This window comes from Bufo gargarizans, chromosome 8 (genome assembly GCF_014858855.1).
Source record: "Bufo gargarizans isolate SCDJY-AF-19 chromosome 8, ASM1485885v1, whole genome shotgun sequence".
NCBI classification, from domain to species: Eukaryota; Metazoa; Chordata; class Amphibia; order Anura; family Bufonidae; genus Bufo; species Bufo gargarizans.
The window spans coordinates 29,656,213-29,683,086 of NC_058087.1; the positions used below are offsets into that span (position 1 = coordinate 29,656,213).

Consider the following 26,874-nt stretch of genomic DNA (forward strand, 5'->3'; position numbering starts at 1 on the left):
TAATCTAGATAGGTCCAGTGGCTGCACTATTGTATCTGTGCCCGGTGGCAGCTCACTCATCTGGGTGCAGGGGTACACCCTCCAGTGAGATACACTATATAGACAGTAGACCCCAGGACTACCACAACCGCCATGCACAGCTGAGGTGGCATTTATAAAATGTCACTTCATATCTGATGGGGGTTATGTGAACTGTGGGACTGGGAATGCGATGGGTGCAGGTCCGCAGCAGGTGCCCAGTCAGTGCACAGAACTGCCACAGCCAGGGGGTTACCCTGCACTGACGAGCCCTGCCAGCTCCCTGCCAAGCAGCCCAGCAATGACATTCTATCCTAGGAGCAAATGTTATCAACCTGCAAAGGGAGGGTGGGGGAGAGAGGAAGAGGAGGAATCGGAGGGAAGGAACAGATTCACAGGCTGAAGACATAGACTGGGAGCCCAGGAGAATGTGCAAGGGGACTGGGGGGCAAGAAGGAGCCGGGGACACCATAATGCACAGGAGCAGAGGAGGATAAAGCCTCATAGATGGGGGAGGGGGTCTTAGAAGGCAGCAGCTGACAGGGTGACCCATTTAGTGCATTGCTCTCTGGCATTACCACTTTGCTTCTAGTACTAGACCCACATAAGGAAGCAAATGAGTGTGCAAGGACTCAGGATGGGATAGGATTACACGCAGCTCAGGCGGCAGTGACTGCACCCCAATATTCAGACTGCACCCCTATCCCAAGACTTCGCCATGGAGATTATGGACGAGGATGCATCCCAACAGGTAATCAATCCTGCATGCCTCTGATGACGTATCTGTTGTTGCATTGCAGAACCATTACATGTACTGTAGATATGTAGCAGAGCTGAACATGTCATTGGACTTTGTTGGGGCTGCTTTTTTTTGGTCACAGCTTTCTAAGTTAAGATAAAGTATGGGCGATGTCATCATATGCCAAATGCATGTGTCCTACTCAGCTCTGCTACATGTCATATTCAAGCTCTGCTAGATTTGCTCCGCTGTGCTACTTATGCATATATTAGTTTCTCGGCTGATCCTTGCTTATAGGAGCAAGAAAATGATATTGCATTCTTTAGGGCTCACAACCGTATGTATTTTGCAGTCCACAAAAAACGGATCTGCAAAATATACGGATGGCGTCCGTGTGCATTCCGTATTTTGCGGAACAGAACAAAACGGATGCCACTCATGTTCTGTCAGTGTTTTACGGACCATTGATAGCAGATACTCTGGAAATTCGTTTTCAGTTGGGCAGTGGAAGACGGATAACATGTAGCGGACAAAAAAATGGAGATACGGAACAAACACGGACATCTTCACGGATGAAACACGGACGGATTTTCCACAGACGTTAAATGGACATGGAAATGTGAACGAGGCATTAGGCCTCATGCACATGACCGTTGTTTTGGTCCGCATCCGAGCTGCAGTTTTTGCGGCTCGGGTGCGGACCCATTCACTTCAATGGGGCCGCAAAAGATGTGGACAGCACTTCGTGTGCTGTCTGCATCCGTTAAAAAAATATAACCTGTCCTATGCTTGTCTGTTTTGCGGACAAGAATAGGCAGTTATATCAATGGCTGTCCGTGCCGTTCGGCAAATTGCGGAACGCACACGGACGCCATCTGTGTTTTGCGGATCCGCAATTTGCGGACCGCAAAACACACAACGGTCGTGTGCGTGAGGCCTTACGAGTGGATTACTTACCCATTTTCATGCACCATTCATTGTTCTGGGAGTTGTAGTTCCACGGAGCTGGACAGCCACACTTTGCTGTGCTATGTGTTCGGTATTTTTATGTTACACTCTGGTTGTGATTTAGTAGATAAAGGTCGGACAAAACATCAAAATTCGACTCGGATGTACGGCCGACAGTCAGTCAGTTGCACTTTTTCCGCCCAGATTTTCATGCGGAAAAACCGCACTGTAGTACAGTACCAGCAAACTGACTGAGATTATACAAGTATCATTTGCACTTTGCATAACTTTTCCGTGCGGAAATTGACCTGCGGTGCAGATTTTGAAATCCTCCGCATGTCAATTGTTTCTGCGGATTTTTAGTGCGGATTTCACACTTTGCAGTGCAAAGGGTTAGAGCGGGAAAAAACTGCATCAAAATCTGTAAGAAAATCTATAAGTGATACAAGCAGATTTTGGTGCGGAAGTGCAGACAAATTTGCATGAAAAAAGCATAAAAAAAATTCTGTTTGTAAACCCGCACAAGAGGTGCCCGGATGATCACAATCCGGACAGGCAAATAATTTGTTATGTTGATTTTTATATTTTTGGTAGAAAGGCAACAGAGCAGTGTATGGAGGTTTTTGGGCAAAGACAGGAAAAATAATTCCACAAAGCAAGGATGCTCAACCTGCGGCCCTCCAGCTGTTGCAAAACTACAACTACCAGCATGCCTGGACAGCCTACAGCTATTAGGGCATGCTGGGAATTGTAGTTTTGCAACAGCTGGAGGGCCGCAGGTTGACCATCCCTGCCATAAAATTTCCAGTAAAGTACCAAGAATATTTCATACAGTTCATAAATAATACGCCATACAGCCCTCCCCAAAAAGCCCATACAGTGTCCAAGTAACACCTCATACAGTCTCTAAATAACAAACTATAAAGTGTCCAAATAGCGTTTATACACTTCCCATATAATGCCCATACAGCATCTGATACCCTATACAGCCCTTACTATCATACAGTGTCCAAATAATACCCCATATAATGCCCATACAGCATCTGATACCCTATACAGCCCTTACTATCATACAGTGTCCAAATAATACCCCATATAATGCCCATACAGCATCTGATACCCTATACAGCCCTTACTATCATACAGTGTCCAAATAATACCCCATATAATGCCCATACAGCATCTGATACCCTATACAGCCCTTACTATCATACAGTGTCCAAATAATACCCCATATAAAGCCCATACAGTGTCCAAATGATTTATAGTTTTCAAGGTGTGCATATAGTTCACAAATAGACCTCATACAGCCAAATAATACATCATAGGTCACTCAATCATATTTCATAAAATCCCCAAATAAAGCCTCATACGGTGTTAAAATAATACAACATACAGTACCCCCCCCCCAAAAAAATCCCCAAAATAACACTTCATACAGTATACAAATAATACTTTATACCCAGTGTCCAAATAATACCTGCATATAGTATCCAAATAATATTGATGCACTGATACATTACCCTCATACAGCGTCTGAATAATAACTCCATACCGTCCCCAAATATCATCCAGTGTCCAAATAACTACAAATATTGCCCATATAATGCCCCATACAGTTCTCTATATAGTAGCAAAATGCAGAGAGTGCCAAACTATACCACCGTATACTGTCTTAATTGCATCACCATGTGGTTCTAATGTGGCAGAAGACCTTTAGACCCCCCTCGGGGACTAGGGCCTGAGTTGTATTTTTATGTGATTCTAACATTCCTCATATTTATGGTGTTTATTCCAGCATGATTATAATGAGGGATTACTGAGGCTTGTGGTCTGGAGGGAGGAACATTTATTTATATAGAAAGCTGGATAATTACTGTCCATTTAGGATTCATTTACTTTGTATATTACATTTGTGTGGATATTGACTTTGACCTTTTAAATCCAAAATGCATGAGACGTGTTTATATGAAAGAGCCCTATCTATACTGTAGATAGATAGATATGAGATGGATACTGTAGATAGATATCAGATAGATACTGTAGATAGATAGATAGTTATGAGATAGATAGATACTGCTCTTTAATTTCTTGCACATGTAACTAATTCTCTGTTTCTCATAGGAAGAAATGATTCTTGGCCCCAGTTTCCCGCTGTACCCCACTCCAGGTAATCATAATGATCCCTCTTCTGGGGACACTGATCACAGGAAAAAAAATATATGGGTGTAGATCCACTGCTGTCAACTTACCTGCAACTTGCATCTTCTCATATTTAAAAGCTATCTCTGTCGGTGTCTGGATATTATTAATTTTCCCTGGTGGTCTGTTGGAATAAGGGAGTTGATGACAAGATCCCTGGAGGTGTACAGCACTTAACCCCTTAAGGACCGGGCTCATTTTCACCTTAAGGACCGGGCCATTTTTTGCAAATCTGACCAGTGTCATTTTAAGTGCTCATAACTTTCAAACGCTTTGACTTACCCAGGCCGTTCTGAGATTGTTTTTTCGTCACATATTGTACTTCATGACACTGCTAAAATTGGGTCAAAAAAGTTATTTTTTTTGCATAAAAAAATACATTTTTTACCAAAAATTTTGAAAAATTAGCAAATTTCAAAGTTTCAGTTTCTCTACTTCTGTAATACATAGTAATACCCCCAAAAATTGTGATGACTTTACATTCCCCATATGTCTACTTCATGTTTGTAGCATTTTGGGAATGATATTTTATTTTTTGGGGATGTTACAAGGCTTAGAAGTTTAGAAGCAAATTTTGAAATTTTTGAGAAATCTTCAAAATCCCACTTTTTATGGACCAGTTCAGGTTTGAAGTCATATTGTGAGGCTTAGATAATAGAAACCTCCCAAAAATGACCCCATTCTAGAAACTACACCCCTCAAGGTATTCAAAACTGTTTTTTCAAACTTTATTAACCCTTTAGGTGTTCCACAAGAGTTAATGGCAGATGGAGAAACAATTTTGAAATTTCTATTTTTTGGAAAATTTTCCAATATAATAAATTTTTTCCAGGAGTAAAATAAGGGTTAACTGCCAAACAACACTCAAAATGGGTTGCCCTGATTCTGTAGTTTGCAAAAACACCCCATATGTGGTCGTAAACTACTGTTTGGCCGAACGGTAGCACATAGAAGGAGGGGAACACCATATGGGTTTTGGAAGGCAGATTTTGCAGGACTGGTTTTGTTTATACCATGTCCCATTTGAAGCCCCCTGTTGCACCCCTAGAATAGAAATTTCAAAAAAGTGACTCCATCTAAGAAAGTACACCCCTCAAGGTATTCAAAACTGGGTTTACAAACTTTGTTAACCCTTTAGGTGTTCCACAAGAGTTAATGGCAGATGGAGAAACAATTATGAAATTTCAATTTTTTGGAAAATTTTCCAATATAATCAATTTTTTCTAGGAGTAAAACAAGGGTTAACTGCCAAACAACACTCAAAATGGGTTGCCCTGATTCTGTAGTTTGCAAAAACACCCCATATGTGGTCGTAAACTACTGTTTGGCCGAACGGTAGCACATAGAAGGAGGGGAACACCATATGGGTTTTGGAAGGCAGATTTTGCAGGACTGGTTTTGTTTATACCATGTCCCATTTGAAGCCCCCTGTTGCACCCCTAGAATAGAAATTTCAAAAAAGTGACTCCATCTAAGAAAGTACACCCCTCAAGGTATTCAAAACTGGGTTTACAAACTTTGTTAACCCTTTAGGTGTTCCACAAGAGTTAATGGCAGATGGAGAAACAATTATGAAATTTCAATTTTTTGGAAAATTTTCCAATATAATCAATTTTTTCTAGGAGTAAAACAAGGGTTAACTGCCAAACAACACTCAAAATGGGTTGCCCTGATTCTGTAGTTTGCAGAAACACCCCATATGTGGTGGTAAACTACTATTTGGCTAAACGGCAGGACATAGAAGAAGGGGAACGCCATATGGTTTTTGGAAGGCAGATTTTGCTGGACTGGTTTATTTACACCATGTACCCTTTCAAGCCCCCTGATGCACCCCTAGAGTAGAAACTCCATAAAAGTGACCCCATCTAGGAAACTACGGGATAAGGTGGTTGTTGTTTTGGGACTATTTTTGGGGTAAATTTGATATTTGGTTGCTCTATATTACTCTTTTTTGAGGCAATGTAACAAAAAAATTAAAATCTAAAATTGTTTCTACATTCGCTATTTAGTTTTGTGGAACACCTAAAGGGTTAACATAGTTTGTAAAGTAACTTTTGAATACCTTGAGGGGTGTAGTTTCTTAGATGGGGTCACTTTTTTGGAGTTTCTAGTCTGGGCTACATCAGGGGGGGCTTCTAATGGGACATGGTGTCAAAAAAAAAACTGTCCATCAAAATCTGCCTTCCAGAAACCGTATGGCGTTCCCTTCGTTCTATGCCCTGCCGTGCGGCTATATAGCCATTTACGACCACATATGGGGTGTTTCTGCAAACGACAGAATCGGGGCAATAAATATTTAGTTTTGTTTGGCTGTTAACCCTTGCTTTATTACCGGCAAAATGGATTTAAATTGAAATTTTGCCCAAAAATAGGTGTTTTGGCACCGTTTTTATTTTATATTTTTAACACCGTTCATCCGAGGCGTTTGGTCAAAAGTTATTTTTATAGCGACGACTTTTACGCACGCGACGATGCCCAATATGTATGGCTCTCAGACTTTGGAGACACTAAGCAGGCATCCTAAAACTGCGGCCCTCCAGATGTTGTAAAACTACAATTCCCACCATGCCCTGCTGATGGCTGTAGGTTGTCTGGGCATGCTGGGAGTTATAGTTTTACAACATCTGGAGGGCCGCAGTTTGAGGATGCCTGCACTAAAACTAATATTTTTGGGGGAAAGAAAAATAGTTTTCGTGTCTCCAAAGTCTGAGAGCCATAGTGTTTTATGTTCTCTAGTGAACTGTTGGGGATTATAAAAATTTAGTACTCCATGGAAGTGTGATACTCCCTGAAGCAATCGATAACGCAGAGGCCCGGATGATCGGGGCACGTGTCGCACTGAGTGGTGGTGTCCTTCCGTATCCCCCTCCTGCGACACACTCTGCACTTTTTTTGGGTTCGTCCCTTCTTTCCAGTATGGGGGACCACACCTGGAAAGTGTTGGCCAGGGACGATCCGGGCGCCTCCAGTTCCCGAGGTACTCCGGCCTGCTCTTTCCCGGTCCGAAAAGATCAGGTCCTTGAGGACTGCCTCATAGAATTGGAGGAATGTCCCTGTGCTGCCAGCGCTTCGGGATAGTACAAAAGAGTTGTACATGGCAACCTGCACCAAGTAGACCGCAACTTTTTTGTACCATGCCCGGGTTTTGCGCATGGCGTTATATGGCGTGAGGACTTGATCCGAGAGATCAACTCCTCCCATATACCGATTGTAGTCGACGATACAATCGGGCTTGAGGACCGTTGCCGCGGTACCTCGCACAGGGACTGGGGTGGTGCCGTTACCGTGGATTGTGGACAGCATAAGGACATCCCTCTTGTCCTTATACCTGACCAGCAACAGGTTTCCACTGGTAAGTGCACGGGTCTCACCCCTGGGGATAGGTACCTGGAGGGGGTAGGCAGGGAGGCCGCGCTGATTTTTCCGCACGGTCCCACAAGCGAACGTAGATCTGGCGGCAAGGGACCTGAACAAGGGAATGCTGGTATAAAAGTTATCCACGTACAAGTGGTAACCATTATCCAGCAGTGGGTACATAAGGTCCCACACGAGTTTCCCGCTAACACCCAGAGTGGGGGGACATTCTGGGGGTTGAATACGGGAATCTCGCCCCTCGTACACACGAAATTTGTAAGTGTACCCTGAGGTACTCTCACAAATTTTGTATAGCTTCACGCCATACCTCGCTCGCTTTGTGGGAATATATTGGCGGAAACTGAGTCTCCCCTTGAACGCAATGAGCGACTCATCAACCGCGACCTCCCTTCCAGGTACGTAGGCCTGCTGAAATGTGGCCCCAAAGTGATCGATGACAGGCCGTATCTTATACAGCCGGTCATAGGCAGGATCACCTCGGGGTGGACATGCTGCATTATCGGAATAATGCAGACATTTCCGGATGGCCTCAAATCCTGGTACAGGACGTCCCCACTCCAGTATTGCCTGACACTGGGTTTTTGGACTAGACCCATATGCAGCACGAGGCCCCAAAATGTCCTCATTTCGGCTGCACTGACCGGCGTCCAGCCACCGGGTCTAGCCAAAACTGAGCCTGGGTTTTGAGCGACGAACTGTTGGGCGTACAGATTCGTCTGCTCCACCATCAAATTCACCAGTGGGTTACTGAAAAAAAAACTAAAATAGTCAATTTCAGTAAACCCCACTGTGGGAATCTGGATTCCAGGATTGCCAGCGAAATCCGGAATCTCAGGCTCAAAGTCCACTGGGGGACACCAGCTAAGTTCATCGGCAGGGGTCTCCGGTGAACTTATTTGGTGGGCCGGGAAACCAGTACGAACCCCAGGGCGGCTCGTACTAGGGTGGGCCACAGGATCCCTAGCATGTGCGGCCCCTGGCTCCGCCTGGCGGCATCTCCGCCGCCTTGGTGGCTCATCGTCATCCGATGATGATGAGGAGGATGCTGATGATAAGAGGAATGTGGGGTCATCCTCATCCTCACTGGGGCTCTCGGAGTCGGAGGCAATCTGGGCATATGCCTCCTCGGCCGAGAACACCCGGCGGGCCATGGGTGTGTGTGCGTGTAGGTGTGCGTGTGTGTAAAACTTTATTATATGTGCGTGTGTGTGGGGGCAACGGGTGTTCGCGTACTAAAAAAAGGAAAAAAGGGCAAGTGTTAGGAAAAAAAAAAAGTTGCTGATTAGCGGTACAACGCTGATCAGCGGTGGGGCAGGCGATGCGCTAACAGTGGACGGACGCTAAAAAGTGCCGACCAGTCAGCGAACGCAGAAAAAAAAGTGGTGGTGAGGGGGCTAGTGGTGGTGGTGGGGGGGGGGGGTTGGGGGGAGTGGTGGGGGGATGGGTGGAGGGGGTGGGGGGGCTGGTGGTGGTGGGGGGCTGGTAGGGGGGGGCAAGTGGCAGGGGGGGGTCTGGGGTCTGATAGATGGATCAAAAAAAGTTTTGTGTAAAAGTTAAAAGTTTTTTTTTTTTTTTTTTTTCCTAACTAACTTTTCCCTTCTTTCCCTGCCTAACGATGCCTCTCCCTCACTGACCCTAACCTACCTGGGTGGCGATGGGTGCAGGAGGGTGATGGATGGCGATTAGGGGGACACAGGAGCTGGTGCTGGACGATGCTGCCGGGTGCTCGTGCAGAACAGGAAGAGGAGGGGAGAGAGGAGCGCAGGAAGTTTGAATCTCGCGCCTCTCTCCCCTGCACCAATCAGCACCCTGGACAGCAGTGTTCAGCACCAGGGCCAGCACCGCCTCCTCAAATCCTCGGACTGCGATTGGTGGTGTATAATTACGCCACCGATCGCAGTCTTTTTCCGGTTCATCGGGTCACCGGACACCCGAATGAACCGGAAACGCAGAAAACCGCAGGTCTGAATTGACCTGCGGTTTTCTGCGATCGCCGATACGGGGGGGTCAAATGACCCCCCCCTGCGTTGTTACGGGATGCCGGCTGAATGATTTCAGCCGAAATCCCGTTCCGATTAACCCCCGCGGCGCCGGAATGCCGATTTTAAGTCAGGACGTACCGGTACGCCCTTGGTCCTTAAGGACTCGGGAAATAGGGCGTACCGGTACGCCCTGTGTCCTTAAGGGGTTAAGGAGTTAAAATCCCTAGTAGTCAATAAAGGGGCTAGTAATAACATCACTGGGGGTCTAGGAATATGAAGACATTAATAATGCCATCCCTGGTGAGCTAGGACAATGAAACATTTAATAACAACATTCCAGGGCAGTAAAAATTATAACATCCCTACTGGTCTAGGGCTTTGAAGGGGGTAATTATAATACACCTGCTGGTATAGGGAAGTAAATGGATTAATGATAGCATCCTTGGCGGTCTATGGCTGTGAAGAAAGTAATTATAACTACCTTGGTCAGCTAGGTAAATGAGGATGCTAATAATAATATCTCTGGAAGTGAAGGGGTTAATGGTCACATCTCTGGTGGTCTAGGACAGTGAAGGGATTGATAATGACATCTGTGGTGATATGGGCGTGTGAAGGCATTAATGGTAACATCCCTACTGGTCTAGTTAGGGCTTTGAAGGAGGTAATTATGACATCCCTCATGGTCTAGGGCAGTGAAAATGTTATTGATAGCATCCCTGGTGGTCTAGGGCTGTGAAGGAGATAATTATAATATCGCTGATAGTCTGCGGCAGTAAAGGCATTAATGATAACATCTCTACCGGTCTAGGCTTGTGAAGAAGCTAATTATAACATCACTTGTGGTCTAGACCTGTGAATAAGCTAAGTATAACATCCCTGGTGGTCTAGGGCAGTGGAGGCATAAATGATAATATCCCTACTGGTCTGGCGCTGTGAAGGACACAATTATAACATCCCTGGTGTTCTAGGGCAGTCAGAGGGTTACTGGTAGCATCCCTGGTGTTCTAGGGCTGTGAAGGAGGTATTTATAACATCCCTGTTGGTCTAGAGCTGTTAAGAAGGTAATTATGACATCCCTGGTCATTGAGGAGGCTAATAACTTTACTGGTGGTCTAGGGCAATGGAGAGGTTAATGGTAGCATCCCTGGTGGTCTAGGGCAGTGAAGAGATTGATAACATCCTTAGTTGTCTATGGCAGTAAAGGAATTGATAGTAACATCCCTGGGTGTCTAGGCCAGTGAGGAGGCTAATAACTCCACTGGTGGTCTAGGCCAATGAAGAGGTTAATGGTAGTATCCCTGGTGGTCTAGGGAAGTGAAGAAATTAATAACATCCCAGGTGGTCTAGGGCAGTGAAGGGATTGAAAATAATGTTCCTGGTGGTCTATGGTAGTGAAGGAATTGATAACATCCTTGGAGATCTAGGGCACAATTTCATGTGAAGAGGTCCCTGCACTGTCGGTCTCCTTCCTCTTGCTTCTTCCATGTGCCCCCTGTATTAGTCCCCTGGTAGAGGATGTCATAGATTGTCCAGTATGGCGAGGTGACACAGCAGCCAATCAGATCACCACTTTCATTTCTCAAAGAGCCTAAGAAATGAGAGCTGATTGGTTGCTATGCACTCGTTTGGCAGCAGTCCATTTACAGCATGCTGTCTGGTGAAAATAGGGCTTGTGTTCTGCTGGCTGGGCACATTCATACCCCTCGCCACCTGAAGAGGAGTGAAAATGGCGCTCAGCGGCGCTAACAGCCCAAAGAGGCCTCCATTAGAGGTGTAAAGCCTACAACTACTGCACATCGAGGGGATTTATCAGCCTGTCCATGAGAAGAGCCGTCCATAGCAACCAATCACATCATAGCTTTCATTTTTTAAGAGCAGTGTAAGAAATGAAAGCTGCGCTGTGATTGGTTGCTATGGACAACAAAGACTTTGGTCAATTTCCTAAACCTCTGCTATTGTGTTCCTGTCAGTGAACGATTCTTCCAGTCACCGCTCCCCCGTCCCTCCCTCCATAGGAATTAGCATGTTCTGCCAAGCAAAGCTGGCACGGGGTGATAACTGCCATCCATTAACTTTATTTGGGCTTTGCTCAGCAAACGCGAGGTACAGCTGCCATCAGAGAGCACATCCTAGCCACCCTCCGGGGTGCTGCCCATCATTTAAAGGGGTTGTCTTAAAAAAACATGGTTGCTTCCTTTCAAAAACTGTGCCACCCTTGTTCATGGGTTGTGTCCGGTATTGCAGCCTCAGCTCCATTGGAGTCAATGGGACAGAGCTGCAATATTCCACACAGCCTGTGGAAAGGGACGGAAATGTTTTTGCTAATCCTGGACAACCCCTTTTAATCCACCTTATAATAATCCAGAAAGTCTGATGATTTAGAGGTTTTCTATTCTTGTGAGCAAGTATATACTGTATGTCTGCATCTCACAATGCAAATTCAGGCTGGCCCAGGTCGAAAAAATGGGCAGGGGTTGTACAAACCCTGCTCTTAAATGGGCGCTCCTGCACAATTTGGGGGGCGTTCCTGGGGGGCGAGACCTATTTGTCCCAAATTGACCAACTACGAAGTTGTTAATTATGAGATTTTCTCTCTTAGCGGATCTGGGGCCGGACGCTGGGATGTACATGGAGTTTATGATGAAGCACCGATGCTACGACGCCATCCCCACAAGCTGCAAGCTGGTCGTGTTTGACACGTCTCTACAGGTCAGTAGGGATCAGGCAGCAGGGCGGTCGTCTACTGTGGTCTGTAGTGGGCAAACAATAAAGTCGCATTCCGCACCGCAGGAATTTGGGCGCCAACGCCTCTCCGACACAAGCTAGATGCGAAATGCTCTGATCCGACATAGTGCAGGTCTACTGCCGGGCAGCAGATACCCTCCATATATAACGCAGTCCGTACACCCTGATAGGCACAGGTCCGTGTTCTCACAGGCTCATGGCACTTGCTCCTTCTCTAGGCTGGAGCCGTTAATAAAGGCGCCAATACCAGGTTTTAGGCAGGGGCTACATGGCGACATGGTGTCAAAGCAAGAAAAGTCACCCAACCAAAAATATTTGCGCAGCTTGTCTGCAACTTGTTGTTGCACGACTATATTAGGGCTGGGATTTGGCTGTAAAAACACAGCAAAGTCGCAGGATAGTCACGTGTTGCATGCGACCTGCATTGTGGCCGATGATGGCAAAACCACATGCGACCAGAGATCTAACAGGGTTGGATTTTCTGTGATTGTCACATCACAGTCGCAAAGAGCCACATGGCGAAACCATTGACAATCATTAGATGCAGAGTTGCGCAATTTTCACGTCGCTGTGTAGCCCCAGATTTAAAGGGGTATTCCCATCTGGGATGCTTATGCCATATTGATAGGTCATGCCATACACTTCTGATAGGTGCAGGTCCCACCTCTATTCCTATGTCCAGAAGGGGGACTAGAAGTGAACAGAGAGCACACTGTGCATGTTCGGCGACCCGACCGCATTCGCCGTTGGGATTTCCCCCAAAAAAAGCTGAGCGCACCTGCTTGGTGGCCTATATGAGTGAATAGAGAATACCCTGCGCATGCGCAGCATGCTGCCTGTTAAATTTGGAATCCCGTTCTGGAGAAAGGAGCGGGTCCCAAAGGTGGGACCTACACCTATAAGACATTTATGGCATATTCTATCGATACGCCATAAGTGTCCCAGATGGGAATACCCTTTTAAGTGAGGCATCATCTGTGACCAGTTCAAATCCAGGCGCTGAAAAAAATTCGGGATAGTCGGTCATGATATAAATAAAAAAAAATATATAAAAACACTCACCTGCTGTGGTCATCCTGGTTCCTGCGGCGCATCTCTGTCCTTGCCTGGCTGGATGTGTGCTGACGCTGACTCCCGGCACAGCTGCCGGCCAATCAGGGGCGACATGCAGGCACGGCGTATGACCTGTCTGCGAATAAGCTCATCAGCGCACAGCTGAATAGAACCGAGCTCACGGAAGTCATTGCACAACCTCCAGCTGCCACCTGGGTTTAGAACCAGCGCTGCCTCTGGTACCATGTATGTTCTCAGATCAACAGGAATGCCATGTTGTTGTTTTTTTAATAAATGTTTATTTAGGAAACACCAAAACCAAAAGAAATACATATTTAATCAATTACACCATAATTCTTATTCCTCATTTTCTTTCTTTTCTTTTTTTCCCTTTCCATACCAGTCAACCCCAACCTACCCATGCTCTCTTCTTAAAAAAAGAAATAAGGAAATAAGATAGATAAAGAAATAGAAAAAGGAAAAATAAATAAACAAACAATCAATACATGGAAAGTGGGGGAAGGGGAAGAGCCATGGAAGAGAACTACCACCTCCAACCTACCCATATCTTGGACTATTTATCCTCAGAATTTCTTTGTTTATATAAGACCTTCTCATATCTCTTAACTTTATTGACCAGGTGCAACCATTCATTGAGCCTAGGAATATTTTGTGAGATCCAAACTGGAACGATCAACAGTCTGGCTAGAAACATAAGGCCTCGTTCACACTTCAGTGTTTGGTCAGTGATTTCCATCAGTGATTTGTGAGCCAAAACCAGAAGTGGAGCCTCCACAGACATGAGGTAGAAGGGAAAGATCTGCTCCTGTTCTATGTTTAGAGTTGTACCTGGTTTTGGCTCACAAATTACTGATGGAAATCACTGACTAAACACTGAAGTGTGAACGAGGCCTAATTCTAATCAAAGGAATCCTTTTATCCTTATGGCAGTTTACCCTACTTAAGGGTACTTTCACACTTGCGTTAGAGGAATCCGGCAGGCAGTTCCGGAAAAACGTGTGCAAGCGGAAACCATTTGTATACGGATCTGTTTGACAAATGCATTGAAATACTGGATCCGGTGTCATCCAGAATTTTTTTTTAAGGTCTGCGCATGCACAGACCGGATCCGTCAATGCGGCAATTTTAATACACCAATTCATTTCAATGGAAATGAATGCTGGATCCGGCATTCCGGCAAGTGTTGCATGCTGCGGTATTTTCTCCGGCCAAATACCGTAAAAATACCGTAAATGTGACTAAACTGAAGACATCCTGATGCATTCTGAACAGATTGCTTTCCATTCAGAATGCATTAGGATAAAACTGATCAGTTCTTTTCCGGTATAGAGCCCCTAGGACGGAACTCTATACCGGAAAAGAAAAACGCTAGTGTGAAAGTACTCTAAGTCGCTCAATATCCAACATTCGGGTACAAAGGGGATTACTACCCTCAATTTTTGGGTGTTACATTTCTGAATTGAATCCCAGTAATCTTCAAGATCCGGACATAACCAAAACATGTGTAAAAAATCAGCCCGCTGTTCATCACACCGCGGGCAGTTCGAGGACTCTCTTAATCCACATCTATTAAGCCTCGGCGTGATATACACTCTGTGTAAAATATTAAACTGTACAAAAATGTAATTTGCATTATGTGATACTAATCTTAAACAGGCATATATATTTCCCCATTCCTGTGGTGTGACCCTTGGACAGTCAGTTCCCCAAGCCTTCTGACCTGGGGAAGCGACCTTATTAAATAGTGACCTGACTAATAATTTATATAATTGGGAAATCTTACCCTTCTGGCCTCAGGTCCCTATCAGAACATTCAGATGTGTAAAAGTGTCTATCTCCAACAAAGAGGCTTCTTTTACTCTAGATGGTGCTGAACGTATCTGAAAATACTAAACCAACTGAAGTTACTTAAGTTACCCGTGCTAAATCAAAAAAGGGAAGTACCTCACCATTCGTCACTACCTGTGAAACATAAATAACATTGCTTTTCTGCCAGAACTCATCCCCAAATAGTTTATGAATATCATGTAAGTAAAAATTATGCCATAAAGGAGTGCACAAAAGATCCCTTTATCCCCATCCAGCTTCTAGAAAATATCTTTCCTGTCGCTCCAAATTCATGTATAACATTAATTAATCGCCCGATTATCAAATGGAAAACGTTCCACCAAGATCTTACACAAAGGACTTTTCCCCCATTCACAAAATAGCCATAACTGCCCCGCCAGAAAATAACCCTTGAAGTAGGGAAGATTCAACCCTCCCTGCTCAAACGGCTTATAAAAATGATCGAGCTTTAGCCTCACTCGTTTTCTTCCCCAGAGAAGGTCATTAATCAGTTTCTTAAAAAATTAAATAAGATGTCGCACTCGAATAAATGGACCCCAAATCGGTGCACCTGTGTATTGAGACCAATCACTCAATGCAATAGGTAAATATTAAATAGTGTAACAGGGCACTCAAGAAATCCTGACCATGTGGTACAATTTAATATCTTTATTACTATTGTGAATAATGTTGCTCAAACCAATCGAATATTATTATGTCCCACTTCCAATTACAGCAGCGTCCCGCTGAACATGAAGTGGATAGCGGCGTCCCGCTATAAAATTACTTGCAAGTAAGATTTACCTTATATCAACCGAAGGTTCTCCAGACTTTAAACTTTGGGTCCTCTCCTCTCCTCAGAAGTGTCTGTGACACAATGTATCAAGAGGTTTACCTAGACGACGGTCGGTTTGGGGTTTCTTGAGTGCCCTGTTACACTATTTAAAGTTTAAAGAACTTATCCTCAATCCAAATTGGGGAATTCCTGAGAATATAGAGAAGTTGCGGCAGAATCACCATCTTAACTAAAGAAATTCTATCAGATCTAGTCAAAAGTAATCAAAGCCATATCGTGATTTTTTTTTAAAATCTCAGTTTAGTTATCAATGGAGCCAAGTTAAGTTGGGTAAAATCTTCCACCCTAGGCAATAACAACATACGCAGATATTCAAATGAATCAACCTCCTTTAACCCTTTCACGTCTGCAATCTGTATATATACGTGATAGCTGCACATACCCCGTGCAGCTACCACGTATATATACGTTCTGGCAGCTCTTTAATCCAAGCGCTGCAAAGCGCTTGGATTAAAGCTTCTGCCCCTGCCCTGTATGCTGTCACGGACAGCATACAGTGCAGTAATGCCGGCAAGGGACCAATCAGAGTGGTCCCTTGCCGGCAATCGATCCGATTGGTTAGTCTGTGCAGACTAACCAATCGGATCGCGGCAGCGTTAAAATGCCGGTTTCAGGCTCTGATCTGCGCTCTGCAGATCAGAGCCTGAAATCGGTAAGGTGTCCTCGTGCCCCCCGATCCTCCAAGCCTTTGGTGCCCGCCTTTGGTGCCCCTCTGTGGTCCCCCCCCCCCCATCTGTGCCATGCCGATCTGTGCCTCCTGCGCAGCTGCGCTGATCTCCTTCCTGCCCTGATGCGGTCCGCCCCCTCCCCGCCCCCTGCATTAATTTTCTGGCCGCCCCCCCCCCCCCAGCGCTGCCCCCGATTCCCCATTCTGTGTGCGATGGCGGCGGCTCCATTCCTGAGCCGCCGCCATCAGCAGAGAGTGTCAGCTCTATGCTGACACTCTCCTGTAACCCCATAGATGCTGCGGTTGCGGCATCCATCGGGTTAACAGAGGGAGGGGGCTCCCCCTCTCCACCATCGGGGCTGCAGCACTGTGATTGCGGCGCCCGATGGTTGCCATGGCAAAGGCGTCCAGTGCTGCCACCTACAGGCAGTCTGGAAGTATTATACTTTGCAATGCAAGAGCATTGCAAAGTATAGTACAACTATCAGCCCCACTGGATCTTCAAGATCCAAGAGGGAACTGATAAAAAAAAAAGTGAAAATAATAAAAGTAAAAATAAATCAATAAATAAATAAAAATGTAAATAAAAAAAGACATTGCCTTTTCCTATAAAAAAAATGAAAAAATAAAATACACATATTAGGTGTCACCGCGTCCGTAACGACCGTCTCTATAAATATATCACGTGATGGACCCCGTCCGATAAACACCATAAAAATAAATTTTAAAAAAAAGTGCCAAAAAAGCTATTTTTGTCACCTTACATCACAAAAAGTGCAACAGCAAGCGATCAAAAAGGCTTATGACCCCCAAAATAGTACCAATCAAACCATCACTTCGTCCCGCAAAAAATGATACCCTATTTAAGACAATCGCCCAGAAAATAAAAAAGCTATGGCTCTCAGACTATAGAGACACTAAAACATCATTTTTTTTGTTTCAGAAATGCTATTATTGTGTAAAACTTAAATAAATAAGAAAAAGTATACATATTAGGTATTGCCACGTCCGTAACGATCTTCTCTATAAAACTATCACATGACCTAACTCCTCAGATGAACGCTGTAAAAATAAATAAATGAAAACTGTTCCAAAACAGCCAATTTTTGGGTCACCTTGCCCCATAAAGTGTAATAATGAATGATCAAAAAATCCTATGTACCCAAAAATGATACCAATAAAAACCTCAACACTTTCTGCAAAAAACGAGCCCCTGCACAAGACGATCGGCAGAAAAATAAAAAACATATGGCGTTCAGAAAACCAATCCAGCACAATCTGCCTTCCAAAAACCGTATGGCATTCCTTTCCTTCTGCGCCCTGCCGTGTGCCCGTACAGCAGTTTACGACCACATGTGGGGTGTTTCTGTAAACCGCGGAATCAGGGTAATAAATATTGAGTTTTGTTTGGCTGTTAACCCTCAATGTGTTAAAGAAAAAAAATATATAAAATGGAAAATCTGCCAAAAAAGTGAAATTTTTAAATTTCATCTCCATTTTCCTTTAATTCTTGTGGAACGCCTAAAGGGTTAACAAAGTTTGTAAAATCAGTTTTGAGTAACTTGAGGGGTGTAGTTTCTATAATGGGGTCATTTATGGGGGTTTCCACTATGTAAGCCCCACAAAGGGACTTCAGACCTGAACTGGTCCTTAAAAAGTGGGTTTTGGAAATTTTCTTAAAAATTGTAAGAATTGCTTCTAAACTTCTAAGCCTTCTAACGTCCTAAAAAAATAAAATGACATTTCCAAAATGATGCCAACATAAAGTAGACATATGGGTAATGTTAAGTAATAACTATTTTATGAGGTATCACTTTCTGTTTTAGACGCAGAGAAATGGAAATTTGGAAAATTGTGAATTTTTCCTAATTTTTGGTAAATTTGGGATTTTTTCATAAATAAAGGTGAAATATATTGACTCAAATATATGACTATCATGAAGTACAATGTGTCACGAGAAAACAATCTCAGAATGGCGTGGATAAGTAAAAGTGTTCCAAAGCTATTACCACATAAAGTGACGCATGTCAGATTTGTAAATTTTGACCTGGACACTGGGGCATCAACGACCCTTGGTCATGAAAGGGTTAACATTGTCAGGGGCCCCTCTTTTTTATACTCAAAATTGTCCAGTAGCATAAGAGTGGTCTATGACCAATTAATGTCCCGGACTGAAACTTCCCCAAAGGAATTAACTATACCAATAATTTTCGGGAGAACTATATTAGTACGATTTATGAAAAATAGGACATCATCCGGATATAACGAAATCCGATCCTCTAATTCCAATACTCCAAACCCCTCGATCCCTGTATCTTGCCTAACCCTAAGTGCCAGAGTAAATATCGAAAAGTAATGGGGAGAATGGGCAACCTTGACGAGTACCTCTTGTCAACATAAAACTCGGGGTAAGACTGCCATTAATATTCAGTTTCACATTCGGAGAGTTGAACAAAAGCCTGACCGTATGATAAACCTTGTACCAAATCCCATCCTTTCCAACACCCTCCCAAAAAATGTCCACTCCACCCTGTCAAATGCCTTACAGGCATCTAAAGACAGGATGGAGCGGAATCCCCTCCAGAGGACTGTATATTGGCAAAAAGTCGATGAAGATTATGATGGGTACCTTTATTAGGGATAAACCCATTCTGATCGGGGTGTATAACTCTGGATAGCCTTGTGGCCAACATCCTAGATAGGAGCTTAACATCTGTATTTAAGAGCGATATCGGTCTATATGACTCCAAATCTAAAGAATCTTTCCCCTTTTTCAATATTAGTACGATTACAGCTTCTGTCATGGACTCGGGAAAGATACCCTCCTCCAGTGACTCATTAATTACCTTCAAAAAGCGTGGTAAAATAACATCACCATACTTCACATAGAGCTCGTACGGAAAGCCATCTGATCCGGGAGCAGAATTTCCCAAACAGGAATGCCATGTTTAATGCGAGTGCTGCGAAAATAGATGAGGAAACCCTGGACGCCCGCCTTTTGCAAGGGCGTATTAGAGCCCTCATGCGCTGGTGGACATAAGGGGCATGTAGCCAGAGAGCGCCGTCCAGGGTTTTATTAGATTGATATGATACACTTGCTCGGGATTCCTCTTCTCTGTTTGCCAAGTTTTGTCATTCACCTCATTTATTGTGCTCCATCACCTCAAAGGGGCCAGAAATGTACTTTCAATAGTTGGTATGAGAACCCTGCCACTGGCCGCTGGCATTGCGGTTATGCACCCTTTGTTGGGCTCCCTGAGTAGTTAAGCCTTAATGCCCCACACAGTATTTATGCCCACATACTGCCCCCACACCGTAGTTATGCCTCGTAACAATAATGTTGGCCCTTAGTGCTCTCCTTACTGTAATGATAACAATAATAAAAAAAAAAGTAATACTCACCTAGTCCCATTCCCCGATGAACGGAGAACATCCTGCTGATGGGATGTGATGATGTCATCAAGCTTGATGGGCTGAAGAGCGCCCAGGCAGATTCCCACTCTCCAGCTGAGCAGGTGCGATGATGTCACCACATCCCACCTGCAGCTGGGGAGAGCACAGGCCGGTGAATGGTAAAGCAGGAAGCTGACAGCTCCCTGCTTCACATTTGTATGCAACTGTATCTGCATCTTCCATCATGAAGATCTCCGCTGTGGGACTAGGGTGCGTTGAGGCAGATGAGCTCATCAGCAGCTGTCTACTGCTCCACCGGAATTTTTGGGATCCCCATAGCTTATCTACGTGTGCACCATCTGGGATCTGTCAGGCTCTCTGGCTGCAGCCATTTCTTGATAAGGTGGATGAGGCTGTGCATTTGAGAGCAGGAAGGTTTGTCCACTTGCTAGACTTAGAAACCAGGACTCCCAGATTAGTCGCTGCTTTTGAAGTTTTCCCATCTTTCCTTTGCTCCTCCCATGGAGCCCCCAAATCGGCAGTCATTCTGCAGCTTGTCTTCTTTAGAGCTATCTGTTGCACTCTAACTGTCTCCTGTTGAGATTTGAGAACCTACAACACAGCTTTAACCACATCATTATGCACTGTTATAGTCTGTAGGAGAATGCAATGTCAGGGACATCAGCCCTTTAAATTTTCCACAGTTTATTTTCATGTGGCCGCATTCTCCACCAACTGTAAAGGATTAGGTAATGGGGCGGTTGTCTCTTAGAGTAGACGACAGTCTATAGAAGGCAGACAATAGTTGAGGTCCAAATAACAGGATTTTGGGTGCAGCTGTCCGAAGCCTATTTTATTATCAGGTTGTCATAACAGAAAGAAAAACTAAAAGTGAGCAAAGCAAAAACCTAAGCTTCTCCGGCACAAACTAGACATGGAATACTCCTATCTGACATGGTGCAGGTCTCTGCAATCCATACACCCTGATAGGCTCACACAGGCTCATGGCACCTGCTCCTTACCCCAAGCCATGTCTGAGAGGCTCACACTTCACTTATAGAGTGCTCCTTATGGTGGGTGGGGATGGGAGCCCGGCACCCTTCTGTCCCCCAAAACTCCAGAAATCTAGGCTTTGTTATCAGGTTTTAACCAAAACCTAATGCATTGAAGTATCTCTGTCTCTATCAAATTAATGTCCTGGTTGCTTCAGATAGATGAGGAGGGCTTTTCCATATGGTCTATTAGGAGCCGGTGTGTCCTTGGAGAAGTGGTGACCCCCTCTAGATCTGTCGCCCCAGGGCACAAATGCCCAAAACTTGCCTGATCTCATTGAGAAGAACGGATGGGGCAAAGCTGGGATCCCCAAGTGCTAAATGGCACCAAGATGTCAGTAGTAGACCCATAAGTGCTGTACCATTCTCGGTGCGACCACCATGGATTGGACTTATTTCCAGCACATCCCATAGATGCTCAATTGGATTGAGATCCTGAGACCCAAGGCTTCCAGCAGAGCATGCGCAGATCATCACATTGCCCCTACCAGATTATCTTCTTCTCATAGTGCACCTGGTGTTCTCCAGTTAAGTTATCCACATGCACCACATCCACACAATGTAACGTGATCCCTCAGACCAGACCACCTTCTACAATTGCTCCATGGTCCAGTTCTGATGTTCTCGTGCCTATTGTAGGCTCTTTCAATGGTGGACATGGGTCAGAATGGCTGCCCGGACCAGTCTGCAACTACACAGCCCCATGATTTCCTGTGTGGCCTGACACCTTTCTGTCATTGCCAGCAGGAACGTTGTCGGCAACTTGCTATACAATATCAATTCTGTAGGACTGGAACAGATGGGCTAATCTTCACTCGCCCTTGCCCCTGTCACCCGATGTTCTTCCTTGGACCACTTTTGGTAAGTATTACCCACTACATACCGGGAACACCCCACAAGATCTGGAGATGTTCTAATCCAGTCGTCTACACACTTGCCCATTTTTCCTGCTTCTAATTTCAAGAACTGACTGTTCACTTGATGCTTAATATATCTCACCCCTGACAGGCACGATTGTCACCAGGTCATCCCCTCACCCGTCAGCCGGTCACATATTTGCCACATTTAGTATTATGTAAAAATGTCAAAGCCAAAAATAAAAGGAAAAAATAGGAAAACATTCCAAGCTTCATTTAGTCTGTGGAATGAGAGTTATAATAATGGACTCTATAATGATAGTCGGCAGTGGTGCGCCTGTAGGAAAACTCTGCATATATTACACAATACGACAGTATGAGATGTGAGGTATGGCAATATTATGTGGTCAGTCATTTTTATTTTGATGCTCTAGAGCTCTGTATAGCAGTACTATGTAGGCACTGTATAGCACTACTATGTAGGCACTGTATAGCACTACTATGTAGACACTGTATAGCAGTACTATGTAGGCACTGTATAGCACTACTATGTGGGCACTGTATAGCAGTACTATGTAGGCACTGTATAGCACTACTATGTAGACACTGTATAGCAGTACTATGTGGGCACTGTATAGCACTACTATGTGGGCACTGTATAGCACTACTATGTAGGCACTGTATAGCAGTACTATGTAGGCACTGTATAGCACTACTATGTAGACACTGTATAGCAGTACTATGTGGGCACTGTATAGCACTACTATGTGGGCACTGTATAGCACTACAATGTAGGCACTGTATAGCAGTACTATGTGGGCACTGTATAGCACTACTATGTAGACACTGTATAGCAGTACTATGTGGGCACTGTATAGCACTACTATGTGGGCACTGTATAGCACTACTATGTAAGCACTGTATAGCACTACTATGTAGGCACTGTATAGCACTACTATGTAGGCACTGTATAGCAGTACTATGTAGGCACTGTATAGCACTACTATGTAGACACTGTATAGCAGTACTATGTGGGCACTGTATAGCACTACTATGTGGGCACTGTATAGCACTACTATGTAGGCACTGTATAGCACTACTATGTAGGCACTGTATAGCACTACTATGTAGGCACTGTATAGCACTACTATGTAGGCACTGTATAGCACTACTATGTAGGCACTGTATAGCACTACTATGTGGGCACTGTATAGAAGTACTATGTGGCCACTGTATAGCACTACTATGTAGACACTGTATAGCACTACTATGTGGGCACTGTATAGCGTTACTATGTAGGCACTGTATAGCACTACTATGTGGGCACTGTATAGCACTACTATGTGGGCACTGTATAGCACTACAATGTGGGCACTGTATAGCACTACTATATGGGCACTGTATAGCAGTACTATGTAGACACTGTATAGCACTACTATGTGGGCACTGTATAGCACTACTATGTAGACACTGTATAGCACTGCTATGTGGGCACTGTATAGCACTACTATGTGGGCACTGTATAGCACTACTATGTAGACACTGTATAGCACTACTATGTAGACACTGTATAGCACTACTATGTGGGCACTGTATAGCACTACTATGTAGACACTGTATAGCACTACTATGTAGACACTGTATAGCACTACTATGTGGGCACTGTATAGCACTGCTATGTAGACACTGTATAGCACTGCTATGTGGGCACTGTATAGCACTGCTATGTGGGTACTGTATAGCACTGCTATGTGGGCACTGTATAGCACTGCTATGTGGGCACTGTATAGCACTGCTATATGGGCACTGTATAATACTACTATGTAGGCACCGTATAGCACTGTTATGCAATCACTCTTTGGCACTATTAGTTTGCACTTCATGGCACTATTACATGGTCGTTTGACCAGATTAATTGCATTATTTATACTCTTTCCTATAAAACTCTGACACTGTATAGCACTACTATGTGGGTACTGTATAGCACTACTATGTAGAAACTGTATAGTACTGCTGTGTAGGCACTGTATAGCACTACTATGTGGGCACTGTATAGCACTGCTATGTGGGTACTGTATAGCACTGCTATGTGGGCACTGTATAATACTACTATGTAGACACTGTATAGCACTACTATGTGGGCACTGTATAGCACTACTATGTAGACACTGTATAGCACTGCTATGTGGGCACTGTATAGCACTGCTATGTGGGTACTGTATAGCACTGCTATGTGGGCACTGTATAATACTACTATGTAGACACTGTATAGCACTACTATGTGGGCACTGTATAGCACTGCTATGTAGACACTGTATAGCACTACTATGTAGACACTGTATAGCACTACTATGTGGGCACTGTATAGCACTGCTATGTAGACACTGTATAGCACTGCTATGTGGGCACTGTACAGGTCCTTCTAAAAAAATTAGCATATTGTGATAAAGTTCATTATTTTCTGTAATGTACTGATAAACATTAGACTTTCATATATTTTAGATTCATTACACACCAACTGAAGTAGTTCAAGCCTTTTATTGTTTTAATATTGATGATTTTGGCCACAGCTCATGAAAACCCAAAATTCCTGTCTCAAAAAATTAGCATATTTCATCCGACCAATAAAAGAAAAGTGTTTTTAATACAAAAAAAAAGTCAACCTTCCAATAATTATGTTCAGTTCTGCACTCAATACTTGGTCGGGAATCCTTTTGCAGAAATGACTGCTTCAATGTGGCGTGGCATGGAGGCAATCAGCCTGTGGCACTGCTGAGGTGTTATGGAGGCCCAGGAGGCTTCAATGCGGCGTGGCATGGAGGCAATCAGCCTGTGGCACTGCTGAGGTGTTATGGAGGCCCAGGAGGCTTCAATGCTGCGTGGCATGGAGGCAATCAGCCTGTGGCACTGCTGAGGTGTTATGGAGGCCCAGGAGGCTTCACTGCGGCGTGGCATGGAGGCAATCAGCCTGTGGCACTGCTGAGGTGTTATGGAGGCCCAGGATGCTTCAATGCGGCGTGGCATGGAGGCAATCAGCCTGTGGCACTGCTGAGGTGTTATGGAGGCCCAGGAGGCTTCACTGCGGCGTGGCATGGAGGCAATCAGCCTGTGGCACTGCTGAGGTGTTATGGAGGCCCAGGATGCTTCAATGCGGCGTGGCATGGAGGCAATCAGCCTGTGGCACTGCTGAGGTGTTATGGAGGCCCAGGATGCTTCCATAGCGGCCTTAAGCTCATCCAGAGTGTTGGGTCTTGCGTCTCTCAACTTTCTCTTCCCAATATCCCACAGATTCTCTATGGGGTTCAGGTCAGGAGAGTTGGCAGGCCAATTGAGCCCAGTAATACCATGGTCAGTAAACCATTTACCAGTGGTTTTGGCACTGTGAGCAGGTGCCAGGTCGTGCTGAAAAATGAAATCTTCATCTCCATAAAGCTTTTCAGCAGATGGAAGCATGAAGTGCTCCAAAATCTCCTGATAGCGGCTGCATTGACCCTGCCCTTGATAAAACACAGTGGACCAACACCAGCAGCTGACATGGCACCCAGACCATCACTGACTGTGGGGACTTGACACTGGACTTCAGGCATTTTGGCATTTCCCTCTCCCCAGTCTTCCTCCAGACTCTGGCACCTTGATTTCCGAATGACATGCAACAGTCCAGTGCTGTTTCTGTGTAGCCCAGGTCAGGCGCTTCTGCCGCTGTTTCTGGTTCAAAAGTGGCTTGACCTGGGGAATGCGGCACCTGTAGCCCATTTCCTGCACACGCCTGTACACGGTGGCTCTGGATGTTTCTACTCCAGACTCAGTCCACTGCTTCCGCAGGTCCCCCAAGGTCTGGAATCGGTCCTTCTCCACAATCTTCCTCAGGGTCCGGTCACCTCTTCTCGTTGTGCAGCGTTTTCTGCCACACTTTTTCCTTCCCACAGACTTCCCACTGAGGTGCCTTGATACAGCCCTCTGGGAACAGCCTATTCGGTCAGAACTTTCTTTCTGTGTCTTACCCTCTTGCTTGAGGGTGTCAATGATGGCCTTCTGGACAGCAGTCAGGTCGGCAGTCTTACCCATGATTGCGGTTTTGAGTAATGAACCAGGCTGGGAGTTTTTAAAAGCCTCGGGAATCTTTTGCAGGTGTTTAGAGTTAATTAGTTGATTCAGATGATTAGGTTAATAGCTCGTTTAGAGAACCTTTTCATGATATGCTAATTTTTTGAGATAGGAATTTTGGGTTTTCATGAGCTGTATGCCAAAATCATCAATATTAAAACAATAAAAGGCTTGAACTACTTCAGTTGTGTGTAATGAATCTAAAATATATGAAAGTCTAATGTTTATCAGTACATTACAGAAAATAATGAACTTTATCACAATATGCTAATTTTTTTAGAAGGACCTGTATAGCACTGCTATGTGGGCACTGTATAGCACTGCTATGTGGGCACTGTATAGCACTGCTATGTGGGCACTGTATAGCACTGCTATGTGGGCACTGTATAGCACTGCTATGTGGGCACTGTATAGCACTGCTATGTGGGCACTGTATAGCACTGCTATGTGGGCACTGTATAGCAGTACTATGTAGGCAATGTATAGCACTACTATGTAGGCACTGTATAGCACTACTATGTAGACACTGTATAGCACTACTATGTGGGTACTGTATAGCACTACTATGTAGAAACTGTATAGCACTGCTGTGTAGGCACTGTATAGCACTGCTATGTGGGCACTGTATAGCACTGCTATGTGGGCACTGTATAATACTGCTATGTGGGCACTGTATAGCACTGCTATGTGGGCACTGTATAGCACTGCTATGTGGGCACTGTATAGCACTGCTATGTGGGCACTGTATAGCACTGCTATGTGGGCACTGTATAGCACTGCTATGTGGGTACTGTATAGCACTGCTATGTAGACACTGTATAGCACTGCTATGTGGGCACTGTATAGCACTGCTATATAGGCACTGTATAATACTACTATGTAGGCACTGTATAGCACTGTTATGGAATCACTCTTTGGCACTATTAGTTTGCACTGCATGGCACTATTACATGGTCGTTTGACCAGATTAATTGCATTATTTATACTCTTTCCTATAAAACTAGAGGGGAGCACCCCAAACATATTTACCCAGCG

General features: G+C 44.7%; 1 protein-coding gene across 3 annotated transcripts in view; it reads left to right on the forward strand.

Moving 5' to 3' along the window:
• The first annotated feature begins 407 nt into the window (after positions 1-407).
• The window catches only part of PRKAG3 (protein kinase AMP-activated non-catalytic subunit gamma 3), a 42,700-nt gene continuing 16,233 nt past the window's right edge, over positions 408-26,874 (forward strand). Inside the window, exons 1-3 of one of the 3 annotated variants that reach the window (XM_044304428.1) lie at positions 408-769; positions 3,830-3,875; positions 11,864-11,973. In XM_044304428.1, coding sequence (XP_044160363.1) covers positions 737-769; positions 3,830-3,875; positions 11,864-11,973 — 189 coding nt within the window. In that variant the 5' untranslated portion in view covers positions 408-736. The remainder of the gene's footprint in view (positions 770-3,829; positions 3,876-11,863; positions 11,974-26,874) is intronic. The other 2 variants (XR_006391116.1, XM_044304429.1) reach the window with 2 other exon arrangements.